This window comes from Furipterus horrens, unplaced genomic scaffold (genome assembly GCF_987537825.1).
Source record: "Furipterus horrens unplaced genomic scaffold, mFurHor1.1.pri manual_scaffold_5, whole genome shotgun sequence".
Lineage (NCBI taxonomy): Eukaryota > Metazoa > Chordata > Mammalia > Chiroptera > Furipteridae > Furipterus > Furipterus horrens.
In genome coordinates, this window is record NW_028327175.1 from 195,375,630 (window position 1) to 195,392,852 (window position 17,223).

The 17,223-nt window shown below is 54.6% G+C and overlaps 1 protein-coding gene across 1 annotated transcript in view; it reads right to left on the reverse strand.

The window, feature by feature from the left end:
* Window positions 1-2,899: 2,899 nt before the first annotated feature.
* The window catches only part of DOCK1 (dedicator of cytokinesis 1), a 385,242-nt gene continuing 370,918 nt past the window's right edge, over window positions 2,900-17,223 (reverse strand). The window contains exons 47-52 of the mRNA XM_090278686.1: window positions 16,210-16,347; window positions 14,420-14,565; window positions 10,313-10,511; window positions 8,357-8,510; window positions 7,030-7,187; window positions 2,900-3,035 (exon numbers count right to left, since the gene is read on the reverse strand). Coding sequence (XP_090134812.1) covers window positions 2,940-3,035; window positions 7,030-7,187; window positions 8,357-8,510; window positions 10,313-10,511; window positions 14,420-14,565; window positions 16,210-16,347 — 891 coding nt within the window. The 3' untranslated portion in view covers window positions 2,900-2,939. The remainder of the gene's footprint in view (window positions 3,036-7,029; window positions 7,188-8,356; window positions 8,511-10,312; window positions 10,512-14,419; window positions 14,566-16,209; window positions 16,348-17,223) is intronic.

Below are 17,223 nucleotides of genomic sequence, written 5' to 3' on the forward strand. Positions count from 1 at the left end.
GGAAGGCAGAAAAATAAAACCGAAATCTGAGTGTGTAAGAGCTGCATTTGGCTTTGAGCTTCCTGGCAACTGAAGCAAAAACAACACAAGCCCCTCCCCATTCCTGATTTAGAGCGAGCAGCCCCACAAGGCACCCCCAGGGATGAGAACTGGTTCTTGGGGACAAAAAAAAAAATCTTACTTTGTTTAGGGACAAAGTACAGATACATATAAAGTGCATAAATGGATACATACTATATCCATACTATTAAAATTTCATGGTAAGTAATGATCAGAAAAAAATGGTTAGAAAGGCTCCCTGGGAGGCAACAATGAAAAAAGGCTGATTGAAAGGAATATGTCATTGTGTTTAGAGAAGCAAGCTGTGCCCTGCAGCCTCATTTGAGAAGGACTGTGTCCAGGAGACACCCGAGGACACAGATGTCAGTTTTGCAGTCCAACCCTGATTTAAAGAGTAAAGTTTTGTCTGTAGAGTTTGAAGTTCACTCCTTTGTGAATATCCTTGGGTACGTAGAGTTGGGTATCAGGAAATTCCTGTAACGTGCAAAATGCATCCCGTGTTCCATTCCTCACTGTTGTGTTCACCTTGCACGTTCCAGCTCTAGACGCTAACCTGGGATTCCTGGCTGCTGTTGGTGGGATCCAGCCAGAGTGTGGAGTGTGGGGATTATCCAGGGGGACTTCCTGGAGGAGGTGGTGGTAAGGAGCAGAAAAGAACTACGACTTAGAAGTCATTCTAGAATAAAAACTACCATCTTCCACAGGGCCAGGAGTTATTTTTTCACAATTTTTGGTGACAGCTCATGCAACGTGAACTATAGATTACCCCCAAATGATCTACCCCCAGGGGCTGACCTCTCCCATACTATCCCAGGGTGGTGTGCCAATACGATTATTTTAGAATCATGGATAGTATCCAATTTCTAACATACTCGACAGAGGATGAGTATTTATCGTGGTCAAAGAGTAAGGATCCCCACGGGAGAAAACTCCATATCCCTGTGTGTCTAAAGTGCCCCGAGAATGGACTGGGTGGTCCCAACAAACTGGGAACAGCCCAACAAGGAGAGAAGGACTGTCCGAGCATCCTGGGTTCTGGGGCAGCCTCCCCGACGCCCAGGTGCGGGAGGCAGAGAGGCATGTCCTTGTTTCTCCACGCTCTCAAAAAGAGCAAACGGCACAAACGTTCACGGGAAGTGAAAACAGCGGGACAGAAAACCACGCCTGCCGCAAGGGAGCGATTTGTAAAGAAAATCACCTGCAATTTAGAAAAATATCCAACGAGACAGCAGCACAGTGATGGTCACATGAAGGGGGGCATCGCGGTGACTGTCTACATGTGTGAACTTTCCTCCAAGTTGAACGGAATTAAGTGGAGGTTTGGGGGAAACTGGAAACAGATGCCACAGAATCTACTCTCCTGGGGCTCCTTAGCCGGACACTCGGCTGGAAGAATGGCTTTTAGGGGAAGCTGCTCCCTGGGAACAGGTTTGGAAGGCGCCCAGGGGAACATGTTTACAAGGAAAACAGGGCCCCCTGTCCTGTCTCTCACCACCTGAGACCCAGAGAAAGCTCTGACGTCTGACGCCTCTCGAGCTACAAGACAGATCCCACTGAGCAAAGCCTTCTCTCAACTATGCAGCTGGGAAGACAAACAGCAGGCAGGAGTGGGGCGCAGGCGGAGCCAGGGCGGGGTGCAGGAAGACACGCAGAGTGGCCTGCGGGTCCGTCGGGGGGCCCCCATCAGAGGTGATCAAACCGGGGTGATTAAGAACTGAGGGAGGGGTGCACATGTCTAAGTGTGGGCCACAAAGCTCTCTTGGAAACAGCATCAAAGAGACGGGTTTGTGTGTTACATCAGGGATAAGAACACAGTATGTCCGACACTGCGAGTCTTTTTAAATAATATTTTATTTTTCATTGTCAATGATTAACATTTGAGCCTATTAGAAAGGATACCATGATTATCGTGAATAAAAAAATATAATGATAGAATACAAACATTAGGTTATACAAAGTTAGTTTTTAAAATCATCGTTCACTGACGTTTTCAGAGCTTTGAAAAAAACCAGAATTTAATTTGAATTTTTTCTTTTTTACATTTCCAGCAGTTAACAATGAAGAGCACATACTGAGACTCATTTGTGATCACCTATTACGATACACGGAAGGACCACAAAAATGAAAAGGAGCTAAGAGCCAGCGTATATACACACTTCTGTACAGAGGACACAAAGGACTCGCCCAGTTAGAACTGTCTCTTGTGGTACATGCCATCTTTATCTAAAAAGAAAGAAAACTGATCTTCCTCCACTCATAGCTATCTTCCCACTCGAGCCAGTATTTTTAATGGCGTCTCCGCTCCATAAATTAGTAACTGTTCAGTAGCTGAGAAAGATCCTATTTTAAATTATACCGAAGGAGCTCAGGCACTTCCCTGAAAGGGCTGACCTTAACGGCCTGATGTGGGTCGAAGGTACGTTCCAGCCACCAGGAGTCAGGCCTCGGCCGCGGGAGGAGGCTGGAGACAAGTCCCGCAGGCACGTGTGAGTGGGGCGTGGCCGGTGCGCAGAGGCAGCTTTGGAAGCTGGGGCTGCTCAGGTACCAAGGACAATAGCCTGACTTCTACTGCGCCTGGTCAGCTCAGCCTTGCTCCTTGCTGATGTGTCATTGGCACAAAAAGAAAGGGGTTTTGGGCAAGACTTAGGCTCTCTCAAGAAGGACCCACTCAGAAGCCCCCGATTTTGATAAACACCAGACCCACATGCACCTCGAGTCCCAGTACTACAGGCCGCGTGCTCCGAGCCTGAGAACGAACTCCTTTTAAGGAAAAGCAATGGCCCTAAATGTCAGACATCACGGGTCAGATGAGGTAAACGCCAGACACAGAGGCGGACGGGGCAGGGGACAGCCCGCTCTCGGCAGCGCGCCCGCCGTGGTCACTGCACGATGCCCGAGTCCACCGAGGTCTGCTTGCGCGTGGTCTTCGGAGGGGGCGGAGGCGGGGTTTTGCTGGGCAGCGGAGGCGGCAGGTGCTGGAAGACAGGAACGTGGGGGCGGCGGCACGTTACTGGTGCGGTGACAGGAGGGAAACGCTCTCCAGGCAGGGTCTGTGCTGGTAGCACGGCAGGGGGGGAAAGGCGGCCTGCACCCCTGGGTGGGGACTGCCTTCTCCGTGTGACAAGGGGCTGGCAGGTCAGCTGCACGTGGGACTGGGCTGCTTTTCGCGGTCTGCACAGCCCCCGGGATGGACACCACTGCTCTGTGTGTGGCCACTTTCAATCCGGGGCCACTGACCTAGGGCCCCAGGAAAGAGCAGATGTCAGAGCTGGGCAGTTAGCGCTTAGGAGCAAGTGAATGGGCAAAGTGGGACCCAGGTGGCCTGGCAGTGTCACCGCCAAGCCTTCCCAGGTGAGGACCAACAGTTCCCTCCCCGTGCCCCAGCAGATGCCTGTGAACCGGTCAGGGACAGACAAGTCCTTGGAGATGCTTTCCAGGATGGGACAGATGGCCTCCCTTGGGCTCTGAACTGGAAAGGCCACAGGCAGGAGGGCTGGCTGAGCCATGCATGGCACCTGTGGCCACCATCCAAGTGACCTATTTACAAGGCAGTTTTTCATCCACAGCCTCTCCTGAAGGTGCAGATGAAGGGGGGTGAGCCAGGTCAGGGGGACGTTTAAACTCTCCAGGAAGGAAAGACAGTAGATAAAGAAGTGGCGGAGCTGGAGTCCAGTACAATGTTACTTACAGCAACAGGCGGCAGGCTGGGCTAGGCCCAGGGACCTGAGTTCCTTTCCCTTAGATTCGAGAATGAACTCACACCTGTCGAGGTGCCAGGAAAGCGGTGGGGAGGACTGAGCGGGGCTGTCCCCGCTCATGCCTTTGAACCCCTCCCATTACAGGCTCCTGATGCTCAGGAGATGCAACTATGGGCTGACCAGATGGGTAAGTGAGCGGATCAGGGCCCCACCGAACGAGCGAGTGCATGGACAGGTGAATGGACCAGGTAAGCGGGGAGTGCCGCGGGCAGAGCACACCCAACGAAGGCACAGAGCCTCTCCAGGGATGGTCACACTTAGCTCAGCGTGGGACGTTTCAAGGACAGAACGGTGACACAGCTGACTGTCATCCATCGCAAATTTCCTCCCTAAATGCCCTAGGGGTCAGCACAGAGGTGAGAAAAAGTAAACCCGAAAACAGAACTGATGTGATGATATTTAGACCTTATAAAAAGGGAAGTAAACTAATAGGACTTTAAATTGGTAAGAAAGGTTCCAAGAAACACTTACTTGGTGGTTGGTGAAATGATGGTTTGCATGTCGTAAACCTGGGTGTGTGTGTGATGGTTTGCATGTCGTAAACCTGGGTGTGTGTGTGTGTGTGTGATGGTTTGCATGTCGTAAACCTGGGTGTGTGTGTGTGTGTGTGTGTGTGTGTGTGTGATGGTTTGCATGTCGTAAACCTGGATGTGTGTGTGTGTGTGTGTGTGTGTGTGTGTGTGTGTATGTGTGTGTGTGTGTTTGGTGATGTGAGCACCAGAGGGAAGCTTGGACAGCTGAGGTAGCCGCTCCAAAGACGGCTTTCCGAATAAGCACGTGCGGCCACAGGGCTCAAGGGCAGGTCCCCACTGAAGCCCCCTGTGTTAGGGATCTTGACTGCTTTTAATACCGGACCATCCGGGCCACTTTTTCCCCTTCCCATGGTTAAATTCCCGCTCTAACCTCTTGAATTCCCCAATAAAGAAAGCCCTGCAAAGACCCCACCCCAGACCCCTGTGGTCTGCTCTCTCCCTCCTTGCGACCTTTCAACGTGGCAGGTGTGCCGTCACTGCCAGCTCAGGAGAGCTTCCTGAAGGTTGCTGTCCACACGGTCTGTGGTAGGACCACGAGGGCACAAAGCACATGGCGGTCAGGGGTGAGCCGTCGAGGGGCCGGGCTCCTGCCGTCGCAGACAACAAGCCTCCGAAGCCCTTTGTGCCAGGAGGAGCCTGCAGGCTTATCACCAATAAGCAGCGTGACAGCGCAGAGCTCTGGGTGTCAGGGGCAGTTCACAGTGGCAACAACTAGAGAGAGTCTGGATTGCAAGCCCACGGTGGACCCCTGAGATGGACAGGCTATGCATCCATCATCCCTGGCAGTGGCATGGTCATCACCCTACCACAGCGCGCAGGGTCTTCGCGAAGGGAAGCCCCTGGAAACGCAGCTGCTTCTGACTAATTACACCACGCGCCCCCGCGGCCGTGTGACCTGAACGCTCGCTCCCGCTGCAGGACAGCCAAACAAGGAACAGAGGATGCGGGGACTGGGGCAGTGAGCCTAACGGGACAACAGCCCTTTGCCGGTAGAGCCAGCGCTTGTACGGGGGGCCCTGTCCTTGGCCAGCAGCACTGGCATCGGTCACGGAGGAGGACGGGCCAAAGAAGCCGAGCCGATCAAGTGTTGCCCTGCGTGGATTAGTAACCGAAATGGACTTGCTCTTACTTCCAGGTTCAGAATGTTCAATTCCCGGGTGCAGGGAGACCTGGGGGAGAGGCCTGCTCTTCTGGCCAAGCAAACACATTTGATTGGTTAATTAGGCTGCTAGGAAAGCAAGACCCCAACTGCTCAGTGTGCTTGTTGGACTCCATGTGTCTCCTTTGGTTCGAACTTGTGGTTAGTTGGCAAGCCTTCCATTTCCACAGTAGCAACAAAGCACTGCAGCCTCTAAGAAGCCACTGCTGGGTCACGTGTCCCGTCTCCAGGGCCAGTTTCCCATCGTGGCATCCCGAGGGACAGAGGGCTGATCTGAAAGACCCTGCAGCCTCTGAAGGGCAGTTGTCCCTCCAGCGTCAAAGACGAAGCCCACTCTTGGGCCCGATTTTCTTATGCAAGAGCAATCAATCAATCAAATCCATAGACTGTAAGTAACCCCACCCCTGAGCGTAGTGCACACACTTGCAGAACACACAGTGACAAGGCCCCATAAAAAGAAGCAGCAGCGTGTAGAGTTTGTATCATTTTTAAGGGGAAAAAGCACGCGTTCTGTTATGAGAACCTCGCAGCCACGAAACCACCTCACGCCTGCAGGGTCCTGGAGTTCTGTGGCCACGGTCACTGAATGGAGGCGGAGCAGATGCACCACGTGCCCCTCCATGGCACACTGCCTGCTGCACACAGCCGGGCCACTAAGCCACCAAGAGCCCCGCGTGACAGCGACCTGGAGACCAGGAGAGAAGCGGGGTGGACGGCAAGAGGACACGTCTAGAACTGTGGATGGGTAGCGGAGGCCGGGCTTAAATGGCCTGTGGAGCCTTTTAGCTAACACATTAGCAGGCAGGCCCCCAGGCCACGGAGCAGCGAGCACAGCAGCCAAAATTAACGACGAAAACAGTTTCCAGAGGGTGCCCACCTCGGGGGACCAGCTTGTGGCAGCCTGCACCCCGAATCTAAATGGGGAGGGGTTCCAGAGAGGCACAGCCGGGGATGGGTGGCCTTGGGGATCTGGGCTTTGCCCAAGTTGGAGCCAAATCCCGCAGGTTCTCTGAGTGGCGAGTGCCTGTCCCCACCCAGCATGAGGGTGACACTCCTGGAGAAGCTGCCAGGATAAAGGCTTCCCAGGGGCCAGGCTGGTGTCCAGCAGGAGCGTGCCCCCATGCAGTGTGACACTGGCCGGCTTATTACAGAAGTCAGACAAATGTCTTCATAGAAGAGCTACTTTTCAAAACCAAACTTTCGCGTGGACTGCACCTCAAGTGGGGTAACCTCCCTCGTCATGGGGTCGGCCCTTTGATCCGCCCGCCATCAGGAACATTGCCCGCACCTCTCACCTCTCCCCCACCCCCTTTCCTTGTCCTGAGGCCGCATCTGCATATGTGTCCCCCATGCAGTCACGACAAGGGAACCACAGGTCGCACAGAGCTGTGATCCCTGCGGCCTCTCATTGGCGTCAAGCCTAGGCCAGCCCGGCGTAGACACGCTACCGTCAGGAAGGAGGAGCGGGATTCTGTGCAGGCAACGACGTTAAAGACATGCATTTCAGGTTCCGACTTACCCTCTGGTGAGGGGGCGGGGGTGGGGGCGCCGGGGAGCCCATCAGGTCCTGGGTCTCCATCAGGTTCCCGTAATCGGCCGTGCCGCCCTTCAGAGGCAGAGGCGGCGGGACCTCGGCCATGTCCATCCCGGTCAGGGTCATGCCATTCAGCTCCAAGCCTGGGAAACGGACGGACTGAAGATCAAACCCCCATCCCTGCTGTGAGCGGACACACGGCGGCGTGGCTGCCCTCAGCCTCTCCGGAGCAGTGGGAGGTGGAGAGACTGTGCCACGGAAATGCTTGTCAGTGGGGCAGAGCCAAGGGCAAGGCGCAGGGGAGAGAGGGCAGAGGGCCGGGTCCCCTCCTACAGGCGTGCTCTAGAAAGAGAATACCAGGCGCCATAAGACCCCTAAACCAGAGCTTGAATGCACTGTAAACACAGCCATGTCACCGCGGGGCCCTTGTAATGCGCCCCCCCCGCCCCGGGTCCCTGCGCCTCCGCAGCACTGAAACAGCTGGGGGTCACGAGGACAGTCTCTGTTTTCAGAGCCCAGCCAGGACTCTGTCCCCAGGACTCAGGAGAGCAGCCCCAGCCAGAAGCCCCCACGCGGCAGGCACAGCCGTGACGCTGTGACATCCGGTTATGAGCAGTCGCAGGGGCTGCCTGCTGCCTTCAGGAGGCCACCGGGATGCGCCGCTGCGTTTTAATGTCAACGAGAAAGGAGCCGGCCGCAGATGGAGACATGATCGTTAAGACTCTCAGCTCTGGTTGAGACTCAGGAATAATCTGCTTTCCTTTTGCGGGAAAGAGAAGTAGATGGACATTTTTGCTGACGGCTCTCGTTTTGAGTTTTCCCCGTGACCCATCTGATGAAAGATGCCTTCATTAGGAAAATGCTTCCTGGGCTGAGTTGTGGCGGTGGGTGCAGAGGACCTGCCATTGAACTGGGGGGGGGGGGTGAGTGGGGGGGGGCTCTGGTTGAGGGGTGGCCCTGTGGTTGGTTGGCTGGTTGTTTCAATAGTGGCAGAACATGCATAACACAAAATCTGCCATTTTAACCATTTCAAGTGTACAAATCAGCAGCATTTATCATATTCCTAATGCTGGGCAACCATCACCGCTATTTCCAGAACTCTCTTGTCCCCCCAAATACAGTCTCCACAGCAGGCTTTGAGAGCCCGGATGAGCCCCACACTGGTCCCCCAGGGCCTTGGGGGGCCCAGCACTGAGCTGTGGCTCAGGACACTGTCTGCTGCCGGGGGAGGAAGCGGGTCTCACTGCAGGGGCGCTGGCAGGGAGGGCGAGGGGTGTGCCCTGAGGTTAAACGCAGAGGGTGTCCCACTTACTGGACTGCAGGCTGAAGCTGAGCTTGGCCCGTGGGAAGACTGGAGGAGGGGTCTGCCGGGAGGGCGGAGACGGGGGCGACACTGAGAAGCGCCTCTCACTCCCGATGACGTTGATCACCTGGCTCTTCGGCCTCTGGGGCCGCAGGGGGCTTATCTATTTTGGAGGGGCAGAAAGGGCACTGTGAGGGTCTGTCCTGGGCAGGGGGGAGCCACCTCAGAGGACAGAAAGGGCTCAGTGAGGGTCTGTCCTGGGTAGGGGAAGCCGCCTCAGAGGGACAGAAAGGGCACAGTGAGGGTCTGTCCTGGGCAGGGGAAGCCACCTCAGAGGGACAGAAAGGGCACCGTGAGGGTCTGTCCTGGGCAGGGGGGAGCCACCTCAGAATCCGCAGGCTGAAGTCCTAACCCCGGGGCGCCTGAATGTGACCTTCCCTGGAAAAGGGGTCTTTGCAGGTGATCAAGGTAACATGAGGTCATTAGGGTGGGTCCTAGTCCATGTGACCAATGTCCTTACCAAAGGGGAACTCGGATACAGACACATGCACACAGGCGGATACCGTGTGAACATGAAGGCAGAGATCTGGGTGATGCTTCTGTGAGCCAAGGAGCCCAAGGCTGCCAATGAAGCCCCAGAAGCTTAGGGGCACAAAACACACTGTGCCCTAGACCTCAGAGGAGCCACCCAGAAGGCACTCCATCTGTCTCAGCAGGGCCGCCGGCACCCCAACTTTCTAGAACAGTGGGCAGGGAACATGGGCTCATCCACCAGGAACTCCCCAATCGCACCACTGGGGGCCCAGGCCTGGGCACTGAACGTGAGTGCCCGGCCAGTCCCTCCCCTGGGCCCCGACACCCTGGGCCACCCGCGTGCTGCAGTGACACGCCGCAGCCCGGCTGCAGGCAGAGCTGTGTCCCAGGCCTCCGAAGGGCACGGCCCCTGGAAAGTCATGAGCCGTCCTCGGGTCTGCCTCCTGCCTCTGGACTGCCAAGGACATGTGAGCACCGTCTGAGAGGCAGGCAGTCTGGACGAGATGGACCCTCTGGTGTTCAACATACAAAAAGCCATGATGTGTGTCTTACTAAAAGGTGGTCCCATCTGAGCACTTGTACCAAGCTGCCCTTAGATCACAGCCAGGACAGGTCACGGGGTCCCGTTCAGAGCAGGTGCATCCTTGGCCACCGTACAAATGCTTTTTGTTTCGGGGGGAAGGTGACTCTAAGCCTGATTTAACTGTTGACGCTGACAACCTGTGTACAAAGTGCATTTTCTGAATCGAGTTCACCCCAGAAGCTGTCTGTGCCCGTTTTTGCCCTCAGGCTGCCAATGCTGCTGTATGCTTCTGGGAACTCCCCAGGCCCAGTCCTCCTGGCTCAGTGGGGTCTTTGGAATGAACGGGATTTCCTGAAACCTGTTTCTAATGTCAACTAACCAGTTATGTGTCACGCTAAATGCCTGAAAATCTTCCTGAAACATGGTGGCCGAGAGAGGTGGGAGTGGAGCAGACAAGGCCGGAAGACAACGAGGGACCATGCGCGGTGGGCGGGCCCAGCAGGAAGGGCTTGGGGACTCGAGCTGGGCAGCCTGGGGGGCCCGGCAGTTACCGAGACTGAGTGGTTTCTGGTCAGGAAGGGCCCCTGGCACAGAGCACTGTGTGGTCAGCACAGTTCCCCTGTCCATTCTGGAGCCACGAGGCCCCTGGAACGTGGGGGCACTGCTCGGACCCCTGGGATGGAGGATGGCATAAGAAAGACCAGGGGGATGCTCCCCCCGCCTTTGGACGCTCTGCGGCATCAGGGTGGGCAAGGGGAGGATGGGAGGGGGCCCTGGCTTTTCAAGTGACTACTTTACAGCCACCCGGTGAACGCCAGTGACAGCCCCTCTGGCTAAACATGCAGTGAAGGCGAGTCCTGGCAGCGGCAGCGGTGGTGGTGGTGGTGGTGGGGTCCCCTGGGAATTACCGTTTCCGAGAGGATCACAGCCTCCGACTGCTGAGGGGACAGGTCGGCGGGTTTAAATTCTTTATCGAATATCTCCTGGTGTTTGCTGTTCCTCTTCTCCTTCTTCTTGTCCTTCTTCTCTTTCTCCGGGTCGTCCTTGTCCAGCTTGTCCTGGGACCGGGAGTGCATCTTCTTCGGCAGCAGGGGCTCCAGGGCAAAGCTGAAGGAGACGGCTGTTTAAGTCCCGGCCCCTTCCCAGGACAGCGACGGCCGCGATGGCCTTGCGCCCTGCAGACCGGCGGACGGCCACTCGCAGGAAACCCAAGAGCTGCCCGGAACAGCCGGGGGTCGGGACAGGATGATTTTACAAGGGAGGCGCAGGTTCACCAACTGCCATAAATGGACTGTTTGCACCCAGAAACAGCCAACGGGGAAGAAACCCACGGTCACAGGACAGTGGCAGCAACGGGGAGTCTGAGACTGCTAGGGGACTCCTGTGGACGGCCACAGGAGGGGGACACTTGGGGTTTGTTTCAAAGGGGAGCCTGGCCTCTTGGAGATTCCTACTGATGTAGCCACTAAAGCCATGGGAGGAGCAGGCCGACGTGAAGGCATCTCTGGGACGGTCATTCCGACCAGCTTGCCCTGTGAGCTTGAGTCCCAGACACGAAGGCTGCGTCTGTGCGTAAGCCCTCTGGACGGCCCCGCTCGCAGGCTGTCGGCCCAGACCTGAGCTAGCGGCAAGGACCCGGGGTCTAGCTCAGCTGCCGTGGGCCGGATGTCTCCATCACAAGAGCGGTGAGGCCACCACCACCTTTCTGCTTAGTGACATCAGCACGTGAAGGGTCAACGTACCGAGTACACGGCTCTTAGACTGGTTTCTAAGGCACGTGCCAAAGCGGAGCACACACACACCTACACATGCCTACGGGCCACTACTTTACTATAAGGCCGGGGGGTGGCGGGGCGGGGGGCGTCCTGTCCTGTCCCAGTATGTCACATCAGGGCAGGGAAGAAATGGGTCTCCTTCTGAGACTGAACCTCACCCTCCATGGCAGGAAGGTGGAAAGAGACAGGGCCCATGTGCATAAAGGTACGAACGTGGCTTTAAAACCTTACGGTGCTATTGTTATTCTTAGGATCTTGTTTTTTAAAACATAGCACATGCAAATGTTATTTCATAGGAGATATGGTCCCTGAAAAGGAGGTCTAGTCACACAGCCACAGAGGAGAAACGGCCTAACTCGTGACTGGTGACAAAGGTCTTTTACACAGTGGCCTCACAGCGCGTCTACCTCCTTGAACAAGATGCACTAGGCGGCCTACCCTCCAGCTGCCCAGCGCCCAGCAGCCTACAAGTCTGGGGGCAGGGCAGACCCCGGTCCCCATCTTGTGGGCTGTCGGTCCAGGGAGTTTCTGGCCAGACCTGCCCTTGGGGTCTCCCAGTCCTCACAGCGACCTTCTGCATCAGACTTCCTGGCCACCTGGAAAATCAACTGGCTTCCTCAAGGAGACACGGACTGCAGGACAAGGGGACTCAGAAAGGCAGTCACGTCTGCGTCCTGGCTGGGGCTTCTTTTAAACTCATTTGTGGATGGAGCACGTAGAACAAGCCACTGCTCTGATTCCGAGGCTGTTCCCGCCACCTTTCTAAGGTGGGAGAGGGAGCGTGGGAGTCCACAGTTGGGGGGAGGGCCACAGAGCCGCACAGCGAGTCCACGGAAGGCACAGACGGCCCAGAGCAAGGGCCGCACCTCCCGCTGCAGGTTCCACCAGGCTTTGTAGCTGGTGAGGCACATGCCATCTAAAGAGTCGTGGCACTGAATGGAGGGGTCCGTGGTCAACAGCTGCTCACATCACCGACACAGACATCAGTGGGCAAGACGTCCCTCTGAGTGGGGACGCCCTGCCCCCCAGTCAAACCTGAGTCCGACCACCTGAGTCTAGATGCACCTGCCATGGTGCTGGGATGCCAGGGCAGGGCACACGTGACACCACACGGTAGGGGACCCAATCGGCAAGATACAGAACAAGGGACAAGCACCCGAGGTTTTTCAAGAAGTAAATTTCAAGAAAAAGAAAAGAGACAAGGTGGGAAGAGAAATCTATTGAATAAAAGAGGATTAAAAAGACACATCCATCAATTGTAAGGTGAGATTCTTATTTGGATCAATTTCAAACAAATAAACTTAAAAATATGACGTCTATGGCACACTTAGAAATTAACACCAATATTTGATAACACGAATTACTGTTAATTTTTTATGTGTGGTAACTGGCTTTCTTTCTTTTTCTTTTTCTTTTCTTTTTTTTTAACATCCTACCTTGTAGAAATACACACTGAAGTATTTATGGATGAAAAGGCATGAACTCTGAGATTTGCTTCAGAATGATACGGGGGAGGGAGCGAGAAGCGTGCAGCTGGAAACGAGATGGGGAGGAGCGGATCATTATCGCGGCCGGCTCGCGGGCGTGGGCCTCAGCAGAGCGTTCTGTCCGCTTTGTACAGGGCTGAAAATGCTCCTAACAGAAACTTAAAAGTGACCGATACACCGTCCCAGTGTTGATTTCAGTCATTACGGCATTTTGGGACACGTATTAACCAATAAACCCATGTCCATTAGATCTGAGACATCATATCTATTAGAAGCAACAATCAAAAATATCCGTCATTTTATTCTGGGTTTTGTAGAACGGGAGACAATCAGTGGAGAGAAGAAGAAGACTAGTGAGCCTTGCTCAGCGCACGGGAGACGTGGGCTGGGAACTACAATCATGTCTGCAAAGACCCAGAGAGGAGCAGGCTGGGTTTAAAACTGTTCGCCTGCGAGAGCCACTGCCGGCGGGGGAGACTTTACCCCGCAGGTGCCGTGCCACCTGACACGAAAGCCGCGTTTCCTCCCCGTTCTTTACACGGCCGAGAACGAACAAGACCCTGGACTCTGTCCGAGGTGCCTGCAGTTCAAGGTTAAATAGAGGCCTCCCGCGGGAAGGCTGCGGCCGCCCGCCTCCTGCACGCCCGTGGGCAAGATGCCCCTCTGCTAATCAAAGCCCCTCACCCACTTCCTCCCTGCCCCCTACGTTCTTGGAAATAGAAAACCTTTCAGAACCAGCCTGGGGATTTTCTTGGGGAGAATGGAATTGAATTTCTTTAGCCATCTTGTTCTAAGTGAGAAGCACCCATGGTGTGAATACCTCTGAGTGGAGAGTTTCCACATGGGCCTGGCCTTACAAATAGCAGACACTGATAAAAATTACTGTTAAGAAAAAAAAGGGGGTGTCGTTTCCAGTGCTCCACTGGGCACATCGGATGCTGACAAGAAACGGCACTTGGGGTGGACCCTCCCTCGGGCGTCCTCAAACTTCATGTCTGCCTGTTGCCGGGGCCGGAGCCTGTGGGGTTGGTAGGGTGATGGATGGTCAACCCAATGGGGCTGGTGCTAACTCGACACTTAAACCATTTCAAGTCCTTCTCTGATGTTTCAATTGCACGCGGCATTTCTCCTTTTGTGTGATAAGAACGAACACACTTTAGAAGCCGGCTACTCAAAAGCACACAGAATAGAACAGCAACATGGCGGTTCTCCCTGAACACCTGGAGTTCCCGCGGAGACTCCAGGGAGCGCTTGGAGGGCGACCAGCCTGTCAGGTCCCTGTTCCCCTCTTGGTGGCTTTGTGCTTCCTGCAGCTCACAGGCAATAGGGGCTCCCCGAGGACGTCCCACAGAGAAGGTGCTTCTCAGGGAAGCCTCGATGGCCGTGGCGGTACCGCCCAGGTGGGACACCTGTGGCCGAGCCAGGGGTGGGAAGCCCATGCACACGGCTGGCAGGAGTGCACGTGCTTCCTCCCGGACACGCTGAAGGGGACCGGCCACTTGCGGGAGGTGTGAAAATCTGAAGGGAACTTCCCCCGAAGCGGTTCGTATGCAAAGTGAGAGCTTCTCAAAGACTCATCGGACCCTGAACGTCGTATTGGGCACGATGTTCCTGAAGTCTTGTAGGGTTTCAGTTTCAAAGACAGCTTTTATTTTTTTAAAAATTTTCACCGTTGTGACAAAACCAACCCAGGGCCCCGGGTGGCTCCTCATGGGCCCCTCTAAGCCCTTCCCTGCTGCTGAGAGCCACTCACCCGTCGGAGCCCGGCCTGGAAGGGGTGCTGTCTGATGACAGAGAAGAGACGGAGGCCACTGACAAAGGCCGGGACGAGGAGGGCATCGTGAAGGACCGCACCATGGACCGCGGACGGCTGCCGCGCCTGTCGTCCAGGCTGGAGGGCTGCGGGGTGGGGGACAGAGGGACCAACAGAGAGGCTCACTGGGTGTCTGTACCCACACTTACTGTCTGGCCTGCTCAGACCCTGGGATCATGTGGTCTTTGCAGCCTGGAATCTGGACCAAAACTGTCACCACTTTTACGGACAGTACATGTTCCTGTTCGCAGAGCAAGATGAAAATGATGGTGATTTGGCTTTTTTTCTCTTTTTGAAACCTGACCTGTTATTGTGGAAAACACCAGAGAAAACCTTTTCTGGCTTTGTAAAAATTTTAAATGCAGTTTTCTCTTCTGAGACCACAGTGCATCAGCCTCCTGCGAAGTCGTAGCAGGAAGAGCTGTCCACAACATGTAACCTATGTGGTAACGTGTGGAATGAGATAAAGAGTCTGCAGGACCTTCAGGTGAACTTGGTACACCTCTGCAAGGGGACAGCCCACGCACATCATTGTGATGAATTAACTTCTGCTGACTAAAATGCGACGCTCGTGCTCTGATTAATGGGGAGCGCCCTCCCCTGTGGTGACAGGGACAGTGGATGAGGTGAGGCCACCTCTGGAGCTACTTCAGCCCCTCCTCCCTGCCAAGTGGTGGACTAGTGACCCATTCTCAAGAAAAATGGCCTTGGATGGACTCTTCCATCCTCTCTTTGACATGTTATTGTACAATGTATCACCAAAAAAACATGTCCCTGGAATATACCGTATGTCACCGTCTAATTAGCTAGCAAATGCCAGGGTGCCTTCACCTGACCCAGATGTTGGAACATCTGGGACTGCAGCTGCTGCAGAAGCTCCTTCTTTCACCCGAAGACGGGGAAACCACATCGCCGTGGGGCACTTCCTCTCTCTGTGGCCTTGGCTGCCACCCCTCATCCCAGCAGCAAAGCTGGCATCTCATTCTGCCCGTCACCTACCGAGACCTGCCTGGGAACCCGGCTGATTACACATTGTGCACGTCACCACTTCCATGTCGGAAAAGCGGGTCTGTTTCTTAAATATGTGTTTTGCATGTGAAATACAATTTGATTTGCACACTATCTCTTTAATGAGAAATGGTTCAAAATCGAGAAAGAACCGTTTAAAGCAGGAGTCAGTGAGTTTTGTCTGGAAGGGGCAGACAATCGGTATTTGGGGCTCGCAGACCACGGAGTCTCTGCCGAGCTCTGGTGCAGAGCGATGTGCCTCTGGGCAGGGCGGCAGGCAGGGTCTGCACAGTCTTGGGTTTGGTACCAATAACAGGGCCATCCCGTATGTTCCCCGGAGATGCCCAGGGTCATTAACTGGCTATTTGCGGACTAGTCCAAATTGTGAAAATGTTCCTTATACAAAACCTGGAGCCTCAAAGGCTACACTCTCCTCTGCCCTGCGTGTTACTTAACGGATGCTTGGCACATGCCATATGAGGTCTCTCTGTTGCGCCGCTGCACTAAGGGTAGTCAGTGATTAAGCCGATTCGTGAACGTGCACTCATCCTGACATTGGCAGTCACTGACAGGGCATTGCTGGTTTGTGGGGATGGAGGTCCCTGACACCCCCACTTCCTAAGCAGCCGTCCTGCACCTGTCTCAGTTACTCTGCCCTGGAGCCTGTCACTGTTGGACACGGTGACGCCCCTGCCCCCCACTTCTGCAGGGGAACCCCTCACCATGGTGCGGACGCCATACTGCTTCTCCACCTTCTCCTTCAGCTGCTTGAAACAGGCGTCCATCCTCTCGTGAAACGGCCTCAGCGCTTCCGTGACTTTCTCGCCGTGAATCCTGATCCCTTCGGCCAAAAACGGAATCTGGAAGACAAAGAGGTCGGCCCTCCGTGTTTGCTGGTTCCTGGTGTCAGGAGAGGCGGGCACACCGGGCCGAGGGCAGCACTGTCACCATGCGGCTGCTTTAGGCCCCATGTCAGCCTGGCTGATGAAAGCCATCGCCAGCCCCGTTGCCCCCAATCACCGAAATGTTTACATTAAACTCCGTGTTTTAAATTGGACACATCTGGGTGGTGCTCAGCACACGGTGGCCACTCGGTGACATCCCCGACTCGCTGCTCTGTGTTGGTCCAGGTTAGACTCTCTGTGCTTTTCACCCGAGTTCGGGAAGAGCTGAACTTTGAATTTGTTTAGCTATAACTTGATCTATTAGCACTGGGTCGTGTCACAGTGCAAAGATTATTATTTTTTAAATCTAAGAATATTGCCTTTATAGGCAGTTGAGAACCCTACTCCAAAACACAAAAATCTAATTATACGTGACTTATGGTCCTGAAGGATCTTCTTTGGAAAGGAAGACCAAATTTATTCTTCGTTGAGACTAAAAATAATCTCTCCTCTGCCAACCCTGCTGTCACGAAACATCCACGCCAACACTTCTCTTCTGAGCGCGGGGATGTAGCTGACCTTTAAAGGCGTCACAAAGAGACATTTCATTCCCCAGCACCCGGGACCCTTCAGAGTCACCACGGTTGGCGGTGGGTGTCAGAAAGTCTTTCTCTCCCTGGCTTCTGCTTCCCACCCCTTCCTATCCCTCCCTGACGGACAGGGAGTTTGAAGCTTTTCAAGGCAATCAAGCCAAGAGGCTTCCTCTTAATAACTGATAATTAAATCAACATACTGATTAAAAATAGATTTTCCTAATAGAACAGAACACCAATCTCAATAAGCAGATTTATT